Source organism: Megascapheus bottae, chromosome 8 (assembly GCF_031878675.1).
Source record: "Megascapheus bottae isolate mThoBot1 chromosome 8, mThoBot2.hap1, whole genome shotgun sequence".
In the NCBI taxonomy this organism is placed as follows: domain Eukaryota; kingdom Metazoa; phylum Chordata; class Mammalia; order Rodentia; family Geomyidae; genus Megascapheus; species Megascapheus bottae.
In genome coordinates this window covers 45,096,930-45,117,115 of record NC_143516.1, presented here as the reverse complement: position 1 = coordinate 45,117,115, position 20,186 = coordinate 45,096,930, and the positions used below count along the sequence as shown (strand labels likewise).

Here is a 20,186-nt window from a genome sequence, read left to right as displayed (position 1 = left end):
ATACTTGCCTTTCATGATGCCACTTTAGTATTTGTGATGTTAAAAGTTTTAGATATTTTTGCCGTGGATCTTCAGAATATCTCATTTTATTTAATAATATACTATCTTAAGCTGGGCACTAGTAGTTCATACCTATAATCCTAGCCATACAGGAGGCTGAATTCTGAGAATCACAGTTCAAAGCAAGCCAAGGCAGAAAAGTTTGTGTGACTCATCTCTAATTAACCATCAAAAAACAAACAAAAACGGGAAATGGAGCTGTGGCTTAAGTGTAGAATGGTGGCCTTGAGCAAAATAGAGCTCAGTGACAGTGCCCAGGATCTGCGTTCAAACCCCGGGACTGGGACACACAACACACACACACATACACACACACACACACACACACACACACACACACACACACACACAGAGTCTTAGCAAACAGCTGCTACTTTAAGAATGTTAACTTGCACTGAAGTAAGGAAGAACATTGTAAAAGCAGAAGAGTGCCTTGGATGAGTGGGACTATTAAAAGTAAAGAAGAATACCAACAACAAAGCAAACTGAGGAATGATCCCATGTGTCAGAAAGGACATCAGGTATGGCTCCAGTGGTGGATTGCTTGCTGAGAAAGTATGGTTTTCTGAGTTCAATCCCCATTGCTACAAATTTTTGTAAAGAAAAACAACAGCATACCCTAAGCAAACACAAACTATTAAATCACAATCTGCTTAACAAATAAGAGGCACAAAATAGTGCCTTCTGAGCTCAGTCAGTTCGGCTATGGAAAGCGACATTTGAAAAATCTGATGAGTATTATTATGCCAGAAATGTGCATTCACAAAAATAATAAAGAAGAAAAGACTTCTTTGAGCTGCAAGCTGGTGGTTCATGCCTGTAATCTAGCTAGTAAGGAAGTTGAGATCTAAGGATCATAATTTAAAGCCAGCTCAGGCAGGAAAGACTATGTAGCTCTTATCTCCAATTAACCACTAAAAAGACAGAAGTGAAGCTGTGCGTTAAGTAGTAAAGCACCAATCAGGCTAAATTAAAAAAAAAAATAGGGGGGGAGGGCGGGAGGGAAATGGGGACCATGTCATGAGAAAGGGTATCAATGTTTGTGAAGTTATGCACCTTCTATCTGGTGAATATAATGTAACCCTTCTATTAATCACAATGAAAAAATAAATAAATAAAATAAAAAACAAAAAAACCTACGGGACAGTTCCCATGTCCTGAGTTCAAACTCTAGTACAAATACGCAGAAGTATTTAAAGTTAAATATGTACAAATAAAACTTTCTTCATTCAGTCAGTAAAAAGAAATGTATTATATATCTGTTAATTCATATGAGGGAGTTCAACATAAGTTAAACAATTGAAAGAAAGTTGTATAAGTCATTTCAAAATCACTCTATAATGCTGGGTTCAAAACCAGCCTGTGCAAAAAATCCCTGAGACTCTAATCTCCAATTAACCACAAGAAAACAGGAATTGGGGCTGTGGCTCAAAGTAGTAGAATGTTAACCTTGAACAAAAAGCTCAGAGACAGTGCCCAGGCTCTGAGTTAAAACAAAAAAATTGAGAGCCAGAAATTTGGCCTAGTGGTAGAGTGCTTGCCTAGCATGCATGAAGACCTGGGTTTGATTCCTCGGTACCACATACATACAAAAAAAAAAGCTGGAAATGGTGCTGTGGCTCAAGTTGTAGAGCTCTAGCTTGAGAAAAGTCCAAGGACAGTGCTCAGGCCCTGAGTTCAAGCCCCACAACAGCAAAAAAAAAAAATCCTCTGAACCAGGCATGGTGGCTCATGCCTGTAATCCTAGCTACTCAAGAGGCTGAGATCTGAGGATCAAGGTTCAGAGTCAGCCTGGGCACTAATGTCCATGAGATTCTTATCTCCAATTAACCACTAGAAAACTGGAAGTGGTGCTGTGGCTCAAGGGTATGACAGTAGCCTTGAGCTTAAGAGCTCAGTGACAATGCCCAAGTTCAAGTCCCATAACCCACCAAAAAAAAAAATTCTCTGTAATGATAACACTTTATAACAAGACAGGACAAGAAGCCAAAGGTAAAAAGATTTCTATCTACTTCTTCCTTTACATTATTTTTAGATGAGGAAAGAACTTTAATTTATATCTTCATAGATGTACCTCAGAAACAATTACAATTAGTTCTCTAAATAGTTTTCCTTGTTTCACTAGATTAGTCCTTTCCTATCCTATTCAAAACTCTTCACTCATTCCCTGCAAAATGAATTAAACTCTTTTAATTCAATATATATTTGGGACTAATCTGTTTCCAACATCTTACTACCAGTCCTCATTCAAAGATACAGTAACACCAACAATGTGTTAGGTTCTGAAATCCCCACTTTTTGCCCTCATCCCCAAATGCCTGAACCCCTATCCTCAAAGACAACTTCCCCATACCTTCCTTAGCCAGGTTGGAGTCCATGTTACCAATCCACTCACAAAGCCCTCTGTATCCATTAACTTTTACGTACTACTTTATTCTATACTTTACCAATTTGAAATGTACTGCAAAACTCCAGGGCATTTTAATATACTACTTTCTAGTCAAATCCCATTTACACAACACATAAACCCACAAGGATCATAAGCAGCATCTTTCCAAAGCAGACATTCTGCCAGTGACTGATGAGTTCAAAACATAGAAGAGCAATGATTATCAAAACTAGGTCAGTCATCCACTAATGAGAATTAGTATCAAATATTAGTTTCTGAGAAGCCAGAGTTTGGCCTAGTGGTAGAGTGCTTGCCTAGCATGCACAAAGACCCGGGTTCGATTCCTTGGTACCACATACATAGAAAAAAAAGCCAGAAGTGGTGCTGAGGCTCAAGTGGTAGAGCTCTAGCCTTGAGAAAGTCCAAGGCCAATGCTCAGGCCCTGAGCTAAAGCCCAGGACTGGCAAAAAATAAATAAATAAATAAATAAAATAAAATTTCTGATAGAGATAAACACAAGATGGATGAATTCCTTGGCTGCTTTGTTCCAGTAGAAATAGTGCTAAATTTTTCTTGAATGTCAGCCTTTTTCTATGGAGAACACCCTCATAACTTGACAATTCATTGCAAATGTCTCTTCATTTATCTGCTGAAACCAGTGGGCACTTTTTTAAAAAAATTTTTTATTTTGAGCTCAGGGCCTAAGCACTGTCCTTGGATTTTCTCAAGGCTACAGCTCTACCACTTAGCCAGCTTTTTTCTATGTATGTGGTACAGAGGAATTGAACTCTGGTCTTTGTGCATGCTAGGCAAGCACTCTACCACTAGGCCAAACTCCCAGCCCACCAACGGGCACTTTTAAAGCAAAAGGTGTGTGCTTTGTCCCTGATCCACATGTGTTAGTGGCCCATACAGGACATTAGCAGGATGAGTATCTAAAGTAAATAAAATTTGAAAATCACCTTTACTAGACATATATATGTTCAGCAAATTTAATTTATGACTATCCTGCTTCAAATGAGAAATATATCCAAAATTCAAAGGACTACATTACTCCTAACAGATAAGCTGGCAGCGTCATTTTTTAACCATTGGGTCAATGAAGATTTCTTCAAATAATATAAGCTTGTAGGTATCAACAAAAAATTCCTCTGACAAGCAGGGAAAAGAGTTGACTAAGTAAATGGTTCCAAAGCCAGTTTGGTTTTCAACTATCCCCAGAATCATCTCTTAGTTTACCCTCATGAACTTCAGGAAGTTTGACATGATACTCTTGCAAAAAAAAAAAAAAAAAAAAGAATGGAGGAGAGGTGACCCAAAAAAAAAAAATGCTAGCAGTTAAACCCAGTACAGATAGCTCACTCCTGTAATCCTAGCTACTCAGGAGGCTGAGATCTGAGGATCATGGTTAGAAGCCATACCTGGCAGGAAAGTCAATGAGACTCATCTCCAATAAAGTATTCAGAAAAAAACTAGAACTAGAGCTGTGGTTCAAGTGGTAGAGTGCTAGCCTTGAGTAAAAGAAGCTCAAGGACAGTGCCCAGGCATGTGTTCAAGCCCCAGGACCAACACCTCCCCCACCCCACCCAAGAAAGATATCAGCAGTGGGAAATCCACTCTCCTATCCCAACTTCCTTGAGGCCAGAGCAGATACAAATCCTGATTCAGTCTAGTTCTGTATGCATGATGGATGAGAATGATAACATTTTTCCTTCTAAGATCGAGGACTTTTCTTTATACTTTGCAGTGCTACTAGAAGCCCTCCTTTATGTTTCATCTCACTACCTTGCAAAGATGTGAATAGAATGCTTCTCAGTCCATTATTCCCATCTAGAAGCTCCTTCCTGTCTGATTCCACCAAGCAAATACTCAATCTATGCTCAAAGTCCATAGTGAAATACAACCTTCATTCTTTGCTTTCACCTTTTAGCTTTCTTCTTTCTTGGTTTCTGCATTAAGCTCTATTTTTCTCTATTTTTCCATGATGGCTGTATCTTTCTTTTTATCATTATAGGGGGAAGAAGACTAGGATCAATGCCCTTGAAACAGCAAAGAAGTTGTGGTTTTCACAACTAGACTTTCATGATCTTTATATAAATGCAGTGAGCCACAAAATCATTTCCATTATTTTTCTACTAGTGCTATTCTTTTCAAGGAATCGGTTTTGGAAACCCTTCCAGATTTATAGATGTATTGAATCTATTAAAGCCAGATGATTAATTCCAAACAGTTTGAATATTTCTTCAACTCTCAGATCAAGCTCAGTTGTGCATACACACAAAAGAGAGATGTTACAAAGACAAAGCATTCACCTGAGGGTATGGAGAAGTCCTGGATTTTGACTTTGAGCTGGAGAGCCTTGCCTTTGTCCCCTTCCTGCTGTCAGTCATGGTGGGTGTGGCACTGCTGACATAGGAGAAGGCTGGTTTGGAGGCTGAGATCTGATCCAGAGAGAGCTGCAGCCCTTTGTATTCTGTGTCTCTGTGGAGAGGGAGAGCAAAACTCTTAATTAACCACTGCAGGAAAGGGATTCATGCCTTCTCTCATCAGGAATGACAGCCATCCATATGTGAAAAGGGAAGCAAGCAAACATTAGCTGTATAATTCATTTTCACAGTGGCTGGGTTATTCTTGGAAAATGTAACATTTAAGTAATGTTTGTGAATGTGGCTGCCATGCACACCCAAACCAAGTTACATGATATTACATGAAGCAGTCTGTATTTTATTTTTTCATTATTGTTAAGTAACCTTTAACTCAGTTCCTGTGAGCTTTTGCTTAAAAGGGTTCCTGTATGAGGAGAACTCAACAGACAACCAGACCGCTCATGCTTCCTATTGGCAAGAATCCTTCTATTAGTGGTTCTAAGATCAACTATCTTGATAAACCTTAGACACATTCTTATAGCTGGCTAAGTAGCATCACCAGGCTTATATGTAGTTAATATATAAATATAAGCATAACTAGGCTTTAAAAATTCTTTCTACAGGTCATCAGGGTGCATTTTTTTTTGGCAGTCCTGGGGCTTGGTCTCAGGGCCTGAGCACTGTCCTTGGGCTTCTCAAGACTAGAGCTCTACCACTTGAGCTACAGCACCATTTCTGGCTTTTTCTATGTATGTGGTACTGAGGAATCGAACCTGGATCTTCATGATGCTAGGCAAGCACCCTACCACTAGGCCAAACTCCCAGCTCCTTACCAGGGTACATTTTACCACTAGATTCATTTACTGAGCACTTTTTTAAGTTTAGGTACTATGTGAAGATGTGAGAATACATTAGCCATCTATAATCTTGCTCTTTCTAATTATAATGCATTTGGGAAGAAATAATAAAGAAATAGGCCTCTAAACTAACTCCAGGGCATGGTTTGGAAGGGATAAAGAGCTTATGTTAGGAAAAACATTACAAATGGTAGCCCTGGGCATCAGATGACAGCCCTGTCCCTGCTCATGGGCATAATCCCACCAGCTCCCCCCTTGCAGGCAGCAGTTTTAGCCACAGAAAGAGCAACAACACTTAGAAGGAAGACATGCCTGTTTTCTTCCAGGCTCAGGAAGTCTGATTGTGTCACTGTTTGCTGAACTATTCTAACTACCTTCTGAGGACAACTGAGATGAAGAACACCCTTCAGTCAGAAAGTCAAAGTCCTCCATCCATATTATAGCTCCCATCCATTTTTCTGAAAAACACACATTTTCTTTTATCTGCCCTTGCTTTATACAATTAGTATCCTCCCCAACTGACCTTATACTTTTTTAACTTTTTTCTTCCCTGAACACATCCCTACACAACTACTCTTCTACAGAACCAGCTCAGATCCCACTTGTCTCTGGGATGTCTTTCCTCACTAACCATTATCACCCAATTTATCCTTGATGAGTATGAATTGATCTCTCCTATATGGGGCTGTCCCCTGGAGGCTAAGCAGACACTGATACACAGAAGGCCTCATGAAAAAGACTAGGGCTGGTTCCTGAGGGAAGTAGAAACCAGAAATTATGGGTTTTGTTTGTTTGCTTGTTTGCTTCTCTAACACTATTTTTCAAGTGATTATGTCCTTCCCCATGGAGTCTAAGTTCCTAAAAAACAAGAACTATTTTATTATATTTCAAGGGTCACTGCCTAGAACATCACACAGATGGATGAGGAGGTAGATAACAAGAATAACTAAGGATTGTTTTCCCTAATAAACTCAAGTAACTTGCTATACAAAACCCTTCCCTAAAGGGGGGAAAACAAGATCAGGGGTGGGGGCTGGGGGAGGGAAATGGGGACCAAGACATGAGAAAGGGTATCAATGTATGTGAATTAATGTACCTTCTATCTGGCCAATATAATGTAACCCTTCTATTAATTACAATAAAAATATATGGAAAAAATAAAACAAAACAAATAATTTGTCAAGTTTTTTTTTAATCCATCATTTGGAGCTGCTCTTGGCAGCACATCAACCACACTTGAAATGTCACTAAGAAAGTGTATATGAAATGCTTTTCATCCCAACGTATCTGTAGAGCTATTGGGGTATTGAACAGTGAAACAGGAAAGCTGTATTCCTGTCAGAATTATTGTGTTTCACTAAAGGTCTGCATTTGCAAACTTAACAATGAAGAACTTTTCTTGATAACCATTTTGACCATGCTGTACATTTTGTAGGTTGAAAAATAATATAACAAATTAAGAGAAGTTTGGAAGTGAAAGGGTAAGTAATAGAGCACAAAGAGGTGTTGACGATGATGGGCTAAAAGATGTTACAGTTTAGAGGTTAAGAGATAGTATGGCTATTGTGAATTCCCTGTGTGCTAGGTATTGTGCTATGGATTTTTCATACACTATTCAGACTAAATTTATCACATCCCCATGACTGTAATTACAGAGTGGAAAGCCTAATTTTCATCTTCCTGACTTCATAGTCTTTGGAGAAATTTTGATGGAATACATACATATATATGTATGATTATATAATGCTTGTATGATTGTATATATGTATGATTGTATATATAAATGCTTGCATGAATGTGTGTATGCATATTTATACTGGTTCTTAGGTCTGTCACAGTCCCTGAGCTCTTTTGTTCAAGGCTAATGATCTACCACTTTACCACTTTGAGATTTCGCTTCATTTGGTATTTTTATATTATTTGAGGAGCACCAAATGGTTACTATTTTAATCAATTCATCAACATTTAACAGCATTTTCATGTGCATATGTGGAATTTTAAATCTGATATTGGCTTTAAAATCATATTTAGACATTTAATTTGTAGTTTTATTGCTGGAAAAAATATAAAAACTTTTGAAAGACTGAAGGAAAAGCTTCATAAATAAAGATTTGTTTTTCTCTATTACACTTTTATATTTCAGAAGGTATGCATCTCAGCTATTGAAAAATATTTCCAAGGAAATAGTTCCATACTCATTCTATGAAACTGGTACCAAAACCAGAGAAGAAAATGTATACACACACACACACACACACACACACACACGTACCAACAGACCAATATCCCTGCTAAACACACTTGTAAAATTCTCAAGAAGGGAAATGGGGACCAAGACATGTGAAAGGGTATCAATGTATGGGAATTAATGCACCATCTATCTGGCAAATATCATGTAACCCTTCTATTAATTACAGTAAAAAATATATGAAAAAAGAAAACACTAGCAAATCCAATCCAGTTGCACATGAGAAAGAGCACATACATTGATGGAGTAGAAATTATTCCCGGATGCAGGCACAATTCAACACATGCAAATCGCTCGTGTAACACATCACAGTCACAGGACAAAGACAAGGATTAGATGACCATTTCTTCAATTGATGCAGCAAAACTATTAGGTAAAATTAAATATTATTTATGATAAATACTCTCAACTAAGTATAGAAAGAACATATTCCAACAAAACGTATGACAAACCCACAGCTAACAGGATAAGGATGGGTGGAAAGCTGAAAGCATCTCTTCTGAAATCTAGAATAAGGTAAGGCTACCCACCTTCACACTCAAGAGTTGACACAGTACTGCAAATATTAACAAAAGCAATAAAGAAAAGAAATAAAAGATCCAAAAATAATAAGAGGAAAAGATCAATTATTCCTATTTCAGAGCACTTGATCCTAATAGAGAAAAACTTGAAAACTCCACCAAATCATTGAAAAAACTGATAAATACATTCGGGAAGGTTTCAGGATACAAAAATCAACATATAGGGGCCGGGAGTTTGGCCTAGTGGTTAAAGTGCTTGCCTAGCATGCATGAAGACACGGGTTCGATTCCTCGGTACCACATACATAGAAAAAAGCCAGAAGTGGTGCTGAGGCTCAAGTGGTAGAGCTCTAGCCTTGAGAAAGTCCAAGGACAGTGCTCAGGCCCTGAGCTCAAGCCCAGGACTGGTAAAAAAAAAAAATCAGGCCGGGAGGTTGGCCTAGTGGTTAAAGTGCTTGCCTAGCATGCATGAAGACCCGGGTTCGATTCCTTGGTACCACATACATAGAAAAAAGCCGGAAATGGTGCTGAGGCTCAAGTGGTAGAGCTCTAGCCTTGAGAAAAATCCAAGGACAGTGCTCAGGCCCTGAGCTCAAGCTCAGGACTGGCAAAAAAATAAATACATAAATAAATAAATAAAAAATAAAAAAAAATAAAAAATCAACATATAAAAATTAGTTTAGCATTTTTAACACAAAAATAATGAACTTGATAAGAAGAGAAATCTAGGGAAAGCAATCCCCTTGTTCATTGGTATAAAAAAAATTTAGCTTTAACCAAGGAGTAAACAACTTCTGCAATGAAAATTGAAAAACATTTGTAAAATAATTTTCCACAAAGCTACAGAAGCATACATTTGAGAATATTCATACTCTTTAATAAATGATACTTTATGAAGGATTAGAAGAAAGGATTTCAAGGGCTTCAAAGAAATGGTAAGGAAATCCTGACACAATGGCTTATACTTGTCAGCCTGGATATTTGGGAAGTGGAGATGGGAGTACTAAAATTCAAAGTCAGTCGGGGGTGGGGAGGACTTAATGATACCTCAACTGAATCAATAAACCAGACATGAGAGCATGAACCTGTAACCCAAGCCATACAGGTAGCTCAAATGGTAGAACACCTGTTCAGCAAGCTTAAGCCTTCAGTTCAAACCCCAATAGTGCCAAAGGGAAGGTAGAAGGAAGAAATGATAAGGAGAGTTTTAAAAATCCCAGTTACTGTTATTTGAACAGTAGATATCATATACATGTGTTAAAATATCACAGTGTACCCTGTAAATATTTGCAATTATTTTATGGAAAGAAGCTTTTCCTTCAGTCTTTCAAAAGTTTTTATATTTTTTCCAGCAATAAAACTACAAATTAAATGTCTAAATATGATTTTAAAGCCAATATCAGATTTAAAATTCCACATATGCACATGAAAATGCTGTTAAATGTAAGGAGAGTTGATGAATTGATTAAAATAGTAACCATTTGGTGCTCCTCAAATAATATAAAAATACCAAATGAAGCGAAATCTCAAAGTGGTAAAGTGGTAGATCATTAGCCTTGAACAAAAGAGCTCAGGGACTGTGACAGACCTAAGAACCAGTATAAATATGCATACACACATTCATGCAAGCATTTATATATACAATCATACATATATACAATCATACAAGCATTATATAATCATACATATATATGTATGTATTCCATCAAAATTTCTCCAAAGACTATGAAGTCAGGAAGATGAAAATTAGGCTTTCCACTCTGTAATTACAGTCATGGGGATGTGATAAATTTAGTCTGAATAGTGTATGAAAAATCCATAGCACAATACCTAGCACACAGGGAATTCACAATAGCCATACTATCTATTAACCTCTAAACTGTAACACCTTTTAGCTCATCATAAACACCTCTTTGTGCTCTATTACTTACCCTTTCACTTCCAAACTTCTCTTAATTTGTTATATTATTTTTCAACCTACAAAATGTACAGCATGGTCAAAATGGTTATCAAGAAAAGTTCTTCATTGTTAAGTTTGCAAATGCAGACCTTTAGTGAAACACAATAATTCTGACAGGAATACAGCTTTCCTGTTTCACTGTTCAATACCCCAATAGCTCTACAGATACGTTGGGATGAAAAGCATTTCATATACACTTTCTTAGTGACATTTCAAGTGTGGTTGATGTGCTGCCAAGAGCAGCTCCAAATGATGGATTCAAAAAGAACAAAGCATTTGTTTTGTTTTAGAATGCTATGAAATGAAGCATTTCATTTGTAGAGCTTGTTGGGCTGGATGCCGATGGAAATCGCATTTACCAATCGCATGTCCAGCTCCTTTTTCCAAACTTAGGCACACAGAAGACCTTGCCTGCTTCTCATCCTGACTTTTTGAAGTATATTCTGGCCTTACATATACCCTCAAAGTTCCTGTATACCTAGTGAAGCCATTCAATTCATGCTTCCCCCATGAACTGGGAGAAAATAAAAATCAGTTGACAGAATTTGAACTTTAGGGAGAGAGAAAGAAAGAAAAGTAGGCACTAGCTATGTAGAAAAAAGAGGAGAGGAGAGAGGAAAAGAAGAAGGGAAGGAGAAAGGGAGGAATGCAGGGAAAAAGGAGGAAGGAGGGAGGGAGGGAGGGAGGGAGGGAAAGAAGGAAAGGATTCTCCAGTAAGTTAAAGTCAGAAAGGATTCAGTGATTTAAAATGGACACTGTGAAAAACATGGCCTAACTGATTTTTAATAAACAAAGGACACAGCACTTCCTTGAGAAGGGCCACACAGCGTCAGTCTGGAGCTCCACAGGTGATATTATTAAGGGCAGTGCAAGCTGTTTTCCAGACATAATTGACACAGTGAAAGGGCAACTATGGCATATACCATTTGGCATCCTTTTCAAAATAGTAGTGAGAACAATCTACATTCAGGTTTCTCTCCTTTGAAAGATGTGTGCAAAGTCTACAGACATCTTTAGGAACCTCAGTGCTGAAAGCAATATGACATGAGTAATAGCAGTTCCTAAGGCTCGAAGCTTGCTAGTCTCACCCATATTTGCATAGGCCAAAGTAATCCTCTTAAAACCATTATGGACGATCAGAAATCATTCAATTTGCAGCGTAAACCATCAGAGTCGACTTCCAACTGTATAATATTCATGTACATATTTGGAATAATTCAAATTCCAATAGAAAAAATTGTACATCATGCCACAACCACTTGTGAGGTCAAATCCATCTTGTTATAGAAAAAGCTCGGGGCAACACCCAACCAACGCTAACTGAAAGGATCTTTACCACCAGAGGTTACACCACCCAGCTTCAGAGAAATGTATTAATAGTACCTTTATGTTCCACCTCAAATAGTCTTAATGCTAACATCCATATTAACATACTGTAACCTTTATATGGGTTGAAATGAATGTACAATGAAGCAATCAATAGTATTTATCAGTTCAAGTTGAATCACAATTCTTTGTAACATTTTTTTTTTCTTCACCAAACCCCATATGAGAATGCTGGTGGCTGATGCCTGTAGTCCTAGCTACTCAGGAGGCTGAGATCTGAGATTAAAGCTCAAAGCCAGCCAGCACAAGAAAGTCCATGAGACTCTTATGGTCAATTAACTACCAGAAAATAGCAAGTGGAGATGTGGCTGAGTGGTAGATCTCTAGCCTTGTCCAAAAGATCTCAAGAAGAGCACCTAGGCCCTGAGTTCAAGTGCACATGCGCACACACACACACACACACACACACACACACACACACACACACACACACTTTCTCCCCCTTTCATTTTAGAAAGATTAGACAGACGCAGTTTTGCTTTTGTTGGGATCTGTGATCACTTTGGGAGCTACTTGGTTGACTGGATGCTAAGTGACTATTCTTAAATGATGCTGCCAGATTCCCCAATTGAGCTAAAGATGATCAAATTATGCAAGCAAAATGTGGAAACCAAAACACAAAACTGATTTGGCTCCAAGGGCACTGATTGAAATAAGAAGAGGATTGAATTAAACTGTGATTGGATTAAGTAAGAATGACTGGGCCTTACACTAAACTTTTTGATTGGATTCTGGAGTCACCGTTACAACAAATGCATGACCTTCTTTACACTCTGGCAGAGAGACTGCCTTGTCACTGGGTAAAGGTCAGCAGCGAAGAGACCTGTATGCTTCCATTTCAGACTCTCCTGGAGCCAGGCACAGAGAGATAAGGAGAACTCCATACTGTGAGGAACTCATTCACTAAAGCAATCTGCCAGAAAATTAGGCTAATCTGCTCTGAAACAATCTCATTCTTAAAGTAGATTTATGTTCTAAGAGTTATTCTCCCCGTTTTTGATTTTGCTTAAAGAATGCCTCTACTTTGAACAGAGATCCTCAGCTCTCAGCCTCCTGAGTAGCTAGGATTACAGACTTGAGCCACTGAGCCCAACTCAATGATAGCTTTTAGTCCTTCCTTTTCTAATAACTTTCATGTTTGCGATCTTCCTATTTGTAAGCATTGTACATGGTCACTTCCTGAATCTCAGCAACATTCTTGAGAAGTGAGCATGAGAGTATATGTTATATATGTGAAAAATAAAATAACTTTGCCAAGCTGAAAATAAAAAGAATGCCTCTAGCTAGAAACCATCTTTCCCCTACATGTTGAAGGTTTCATGTATCTCTGTGAGGCAGATGTCACCTCATAAGCAATGGATGGTTTAGGCATGGAGTCTACTATTACATTTTGAAATCAAGAGGGAGAGACTGAACTAGAAGCTTGGCCTAAGTAAGCAATAGAACACCAGCCCTGAGTGAGCACACCCTGTGATAGCACTAGGCCCTGAGTTGAACCTCTAGTCCAATAGATAGATAGATAGATAGATAGACAGACAGACAGACAGACAGACAGACAGACAGACAGACAGACAGAATGTGTCTCCTATTTCAAAACATGGATACATTCACCAGGTAACCTCTGGCTCACATCTGCAATCCTACTCAGGAGGCTGAGATTTGAGTATCATGCTTCAAAGCCAACTGGGGGAGGAAAATTCATGAGATTCTTATCCTCAATTAGCAACTGAAGAGCCAGAAATGAAGCTGTGGCTCAAGTTGTAGCATGCAAATCTTGAGCAAAAAGCTCAGGCTCTGAGGTCAAGCCTTAGAACTGGACGCACGCGCGCACGCGCGCACGCGCGCACACACACACACACACCATTCTCCTCTCCACATGAACCCCTTAATATGGAGCTCTTCTAGCAAGGACTCAAATATAAACAAAGAAAAAGCAATGTTCGTATTAGTCCACTTTTGTTGCTTTTTAAAACCTTTCAACTAAGAGTCAATAATACACATGCATTCTTCTGGCCTCTCTTTTCCATATTCTATGATTCCATCCAACTTATCTACCTGTCTGTCCATCCCTCACACTAGGCCCTATGTGGATGTTTATCAAGCTGATGCCTTTCCAATGTGCCGTGCATTCAGAGCTCTTGAAGTTCTTCAGAGGCACAATGGCGCATTCTGTGACCTCAGACCTTAGCTGTGGCTAAGACTCTGTTCTCACAGAAACAACTTTATCTGGCTCTTCAGATCCTTCAGATCAGCAAAGCTGATTCCTAAACCCTAAGAACATCTGCAGGCAGAATGAGTAAAAGGAGCATATCTGCCTGTCTTTCTTTCTTTCTTTCTTTCTTTCTTTCTTTCTTTCTTTCTTTCTTTCTTTCTCTCTCTCTCTCTCTCTCTCTCTCTCTCTCTCTCTCTCTCTCTCTCTCTCTCTCTCTCTCTTTCTTTCTTTCTTTCTTTCTTGGCTCCAGACAAATTTCCCAATGGAAAAGAAACAGCTACAAAATTAATCAAAATTAATTTTCCCACCACATTGGTAAAATAGACCCAATTACCAACACCACAATAATCTCAAGTTCCCCATATTCAGGGCATGGTTTGAGGTTCAGTCCTTTTCCACCCAATAAAAAGCTGCTGGCATTTCTGTAGATTATACAGATGTAGACCCTTAGACTCTGAACTCCCCAGGAAAAGATACCACAAAAAAAGATGGTGTGATTCAGTTTTCCCATATACAAATCATTTGTTTAATTTAAATATTCTTAATTATGTCCTATAACATTGATTCTTGATTAAACCTCTTCTACATAATCATTAATGGTTTCTTTACAGTTGCTACGCAAACAGTTCATTCATACCTATGCCATATCAAATCTCAGAGACATGTTCTTTAATTGGGTTCATGTATTTCTAATCTCTTAAGCCTTCATTCCAGTAATGCTTGGCTAAATATACATTAAACTCTATTATTTAAATGGCTAAAGTAAATTTGAGATGCTTTTATGAATAAAAATTCACAATTCTGTGAGTGTTCTACCTTCATCATTAGTATCATGTTCTACAGGAGTCCTTTAAAATTGACTGATAACTAAGTTTATGTTGAATCAAAACAAGTTCTGGTTGCCAGGGATTTTGGATTGGCCACTAAAGTGCTAAAAATGCTTTTCTATAATTAAGAGTCAGAGAGAGTTCAAAATATGGCACAGTTACCAATAGAACCCATTGCAAAGGACAGGATGAGTAGCTGCCTGTTGTTAGAATTTGTTGTACTGAAGAAACTTCCCTGTCTGTCTCCTGTGATGATATCTCAATAGTGGTCTATGGGCTGAGCTTAAAATCTATTTATTTCTTTGATTTTTACATGGTTGACCCAGAGACAGATAATTAAGCATGTTTCATCTGCCCTCTCTCTTTGATTCAGTCCATCAGCTCCTTCCAGGAAAGCAACTTGCATCAAAATACAAGTGCAAGATACAACCTGCTGGGTTCTGCCCCAAGGGGTTCTTACTTGCAGGTGGATATCAACCATTTGCCTTCTTTTTTTTTGGTGATGGTCTTGGGACTTGAACTTAGGGCCTGGGCACTGTCCCTGAGCTTCTTTTGCTCATGGATGGTGTTCTACCCCGTGAGCCACAGCTCCACTTCCATCTTGTTTTGCTGATGAAATGTGGAAAAGAATCTCATGCACTTTCCTGTCACAGTGGGCTTTGAACTGTGGTCCTCCGATCTCTCTGATCTCAGCCTTCTGAGCAGATTGCATGACACAGCCATTTGCTTTTTTAATGAAGTATGAGGTGGTGCTGATCAAGCCTGAGGATATGGGGACAGACAGACTCTAATTAAGGAAATTAGAGTAATTGTTATCTAGATGAGAAACTCCAAAGGAATGAGGTCTGATCACAGAGAAGATGGGAGACACTGAAAATGTTTCATGGACTTGCCCAGGCTGGCTCAAACTGTGATCCTCAGATCTCAGCCTTCTGAGTACTAGAATTACAGACATAAGCCACTGGCACCTAGTACATGACCCCTTAATCTTTAGCCCACCTTCCCACAGACACCTAAGGCCAGCTCTTTACTTTGTATTTCCACTCTGACAGATGTCATCAAATTGCATTTCAAAGTAGACACATCCCTCACAACTCTGACTTCTGTCACTGCTTGCTGAGCTGCTTTTCCCACCATGCACTGGTCGTTCAGGTTCCCACTCCAGGTGCTGCTCCTGACTCCTCACTTTCTCACACTCCATCTCCAGTGGTCTGCAAATGCTACCAGTTCTGCCTTGAAATCTATCCTAAATGTGATGCCTTCATATTACCTTTCTCTTCCAAGCTCTCATTTTTCTCTCACCAGGTGATTACAATTATTACTCCACTGTTCTTCCTGCCTTTATCCTCTCCTCTTCCCAAAGCCTATTCTTAAGCCAGCCAGAAGTCTTTCCATACCATGCATGAGACTGCATCATTTGGAAGAAATTAGGTGGAATTGGAAGTCATCATGTTGAGTGAGATAAGACAAACTCAGCAAGACAAATATGTTTTGACTCATGCAAAATCTAGAACTAAAATTGTAGTAGTAGTAGTAGTAGTAGTAGTAGTAATAAAAATAATACATGGTTGTGAGAATAAGCTGTTTGGCAGAGAATTGGCAAATGGGAAGTGAGGGACAGGAGAAGACTATGGCGATGATTATTATCAAAGTCTATTATTTGTATATATGAACATAGCAAAATGAAACCTAGTTAGAGACTTTAAATATGTGAAGGAGAAAGAGGGATAAAAGAATCATATTAAAAAAATAATTTCAGGCCGGGAGTTTGGCCTAGTGGTAGAGTGCTTGCCCAGCATGCACGAAGACCCGGGTTCAATTCCTCGGTACCACATACATAGAGAAAAAAAAAAAAGCCGGAAGTGGTGCTGAGGCTCAAGTGATAGAGCTCTAGCCTTGAGAAAGTCCAAGGACAGTGCTCAGGCCCTGAGCCCAAGCCCAAGACTGGCAAAATAAATGAATAAATAAATAAATAAATAAATAATTTCAAAGTGTGAATTTGATCAAAGTGCATTCTATGCATGTATCTAATTATCACAATGAAACCCTTTATGTAATTAGTTTATGCCATTACTTTTAAATAACATATGTGTATGTTTTTGTGTGCTGGTTTGGAGCTTGGAATCAGGATGTGGGTGCTATCCTTTAGATTTTTTTTTGCTCAACACTGGCACTGCATCATTTGAGCCACAACTTCTCTTCCAGATTTTGAGTTGCCTGGAAATAGTCTGATGACATTTTCTGCCAGGGCTTGGTTCAAATCACAGTACTCCAATCCTGAGCACCTAGGATTACAATTACAAGTGTGACCCACTGGTGCTTGGATCAATAATATTTTTTCTCCTCAGTTTGTATTTGCATCCCTTTATCAGAAAGTTTATGAGAACTCTTTATCTTCCTTCATAAGTCTTCTGAGAGGTTTATGATTACTCATCTGTATCTATGTCCTGCTTAATTGTGTCCTGTCACTTTCTGACATTATGTGGTATTATTTGTTTATCATTTCCGGTTCTTCCCACTAACACTGATAAGCCATGAGGGCAGGGATATGGTCTCCACTTTTACACTGTCGCCTTCCCACAAGGCCTGCAAGCAGGAGACACTGGGGAGACACCTGCTGAGCAAATGAACAAAACATCCACAGCTTGCCAGTGGTCAGGCCACCCTCTAAATATTTCTAACCATCCCCTTAATTGCAGCAACAGAAAAAAGAAAGAAAGAAAAAAAAAGCTGAGTTTAATGCTAGACATTTGCTTATAATGAAAGTCCTGTTGAGTCCACTAAGAAGACACATAAACAGAAGAGAGATTATACAGGGAGATACCATGTAACATCTCTAAATAGTTTCCCTTAGTTTTCAATTAGCCTTCCCAATAAAATGCTACCCTGCATTTTGCTATTTCTTTAAGTGCTGTAATTAGAAGAGTGAAATTGACAACCACTCAGCTTCCCCTTTTGTAGGCCCCATTCTTGTAGCATTTTTGAGCTGTAAACCTGCAGGGGTCCATTACCAAATCCAGCATAGCAAATGCTAGCCTTTGCCAGGACTCCAGTTAAGGTTTCCACCATGAACCTTAAGTACTGTGACTTCCAACACTATTAGCCTATTGTTGGCTTGTAAAAATGTTTAATGGGAATGCATGCAAAATTTAAAATGAAGAACTCTGTTGAATCTCTTTAAATGTAAAAATTTGGACAGCTATTCAATTAGGAGGGAGTTTTTGAAAGCTGAGAATCTCTTGGCTTTCTTCCTTCAATCACCAGGATCTGTTACAATCATTACAATCTCAGAGAATAAAATGAATGACTAAAGAACAGCAGTAAGCCACAAACCCCTCGGCAAGCTCACAACCAAGGATTCTACTTTTGTAATGGTTTTCAGTAGCATGAGACAGATGAGAGCCAACAGATTCTAAGGTTGCATTTACTGAAGAAGGCTGCTATTCTTGGTGAGATGTAAAAAGGTGACAAAGGACTTGGATTTCAAAGTACAAACACAGAGAGAATCCCACCTTAATGGGTACCATGATGACATCCAGTTCCATATAATGAGGCTATTTCCAAGATCTGGCCAGCAGCCCATATTAGCATGGCTTTACTGATGTGGATACAACAAATTCTGTTTGAACAAGAAATCCCTGGGGTGGTGGGGGGAGGAGCAGAGATCCTTTTACAGCCCCTGTCCATTTAGCAATCAATCAAAGGAAAAATATCTGTCCTGTAATGACAGTACAGCAATTCACACTTAAATCCTAGTAAAATATTAGATGGTCTAAATAAAATAATGGTCTATAGGGAACACTAATCGATGGCTTTTTGTAGAAGTGATATTATTGTTGATACATTGATGAGCTAGGATTGAGTCTGGGATGTGAAGATATCAGAGAGTCCATGTGCCCCAAGTGTACCACAGCAATGAAGAAACTGACTCACATTGTGCAGACCCCTTATTGAACAAGAGAATACCCTTTCCATAGTCCTGTGCAAAATACCTACTATATGTCACAAATTGCTTCATAAATACCAGGGGTAATCATACAAAATCACCAACGTTGGGCTGCTTTAACATATAGAAATAACAATTCCCCATGGCATTCTCCAACACAAGGGTTCATTTGAAGTCAAAGAAGGAAGACACAAGGTAGACCCTTGAGTCAGGACTCCAGTGTAATATGCCTTCTGGCCCACTCTAGCTAACTGTGTGGCCCTGACTAAGTCACTTGACGAAACTTAGTCTCTCACACCAAATAGCTGCCCCTCAAATGTGAGTGTGCTAAGCATGGGAATGAGCAGCTAAGTGGCCACTCTTCCTTATGATCAAATTCCAGCAATGCCTGCAAATTAACCCTGCTAGGGAATTTTTTTTACAGTGCTGGTGCTTGACCTCAGAGCCTGGGCATTGTCCCTGAGCTTTCTCAAGGCTGGCATTCTACCATTTGAGCACAGCACCATTTCTTCTTTGTCTGTGTATGTGTGATACCAAGGAATTGAACTCAGGGCTTCATGCATGCTAGGCACTCTACCACTGGCCACATACCCAGCCTGGGAAAAATTTTAATGTTACAATACAAATCTAAAACTGTAAGCAGCATTTTCAAAGAAATATAACAGATATACAGATCCAGAATGATTATTCAATATCAACATTCACTGAGATTCAGAATCCTATCAGATACCCAATTAAAAAATATCAAAATCAAAATGTGAGTAGAAGATCAGCTCGACATCATAACCACAGGACAAATTCCTCCCTGAAATAGTGAGAGACATGGGGACGACCCACAACAATGTCCCCCTGAAATTTCAAGTTGAGCTCCTTAACTTATGGTCAGTTACTCTGCTGCCAACCCGCAACCTCCTTGACCCCCACCAATTAGCTACTTCCTTACCCTGCCCCAGCTCCTACCACTGCCTCCACTTACTTCCCCACCTAGTCAGAGTTCATTTCCCAGAAGTGACCAATCCAGGATCCAGGCACATTGGTCCCTTCTGTTTCTACCATGGATGGAACTATTTTCCCTCAGTGAAGCTGAATTAGCCATCAGCCTTAGAGAAACCAAGCTACATTTGCTTATGCTGGTGTTTTTGCAAACTTCTTTTTACTGAGCAGTGCCTGCTACATGAGAATGCTGAATTAATCTTTTATAAATGCTTAAAGACCTATTAGACCTAGGAACCTAGAAAGCCAGCTAACAATCCCTTTAAGATACATCAGAATGACTTCTGGTTTGTTGTTCTTGGCTACTCTCCTACCTTCCTAAGGATCAGGCTTTTCTTCCTTCAGCTCAAAGACCTGCATATCCAGGCTTACTAAAAGAAAGCATTTTACTTCACTAAAATAACCACCTAGTAATTTGTAT

The 20,186-nt window shown here is 38.9% G+C and overlaps 1 protein-coding gene across 1 annotated transcript in view; it reads right to left on the bottom strand.

Moving 5' to 3' along the window:
* Positions 1 to 20,186, bottom strand: part of Sim1 (SIM bHLH transcription factor 1) — a 71,538-nt gene that overhangs the window by 24,737 nt on the left and 26,615 nt on the right. The window contains exon 9 of the mRNA XM_090337697.1: positions 4,762 to 4,930. Coding sequence (XP_090193823.1) covers positions 4,762 to 4,930 — 169 coding nt within the window. The remainder of the gene's footprint in view (positions 1 to 4,761; positions 4,931 to 20,186) is intronic.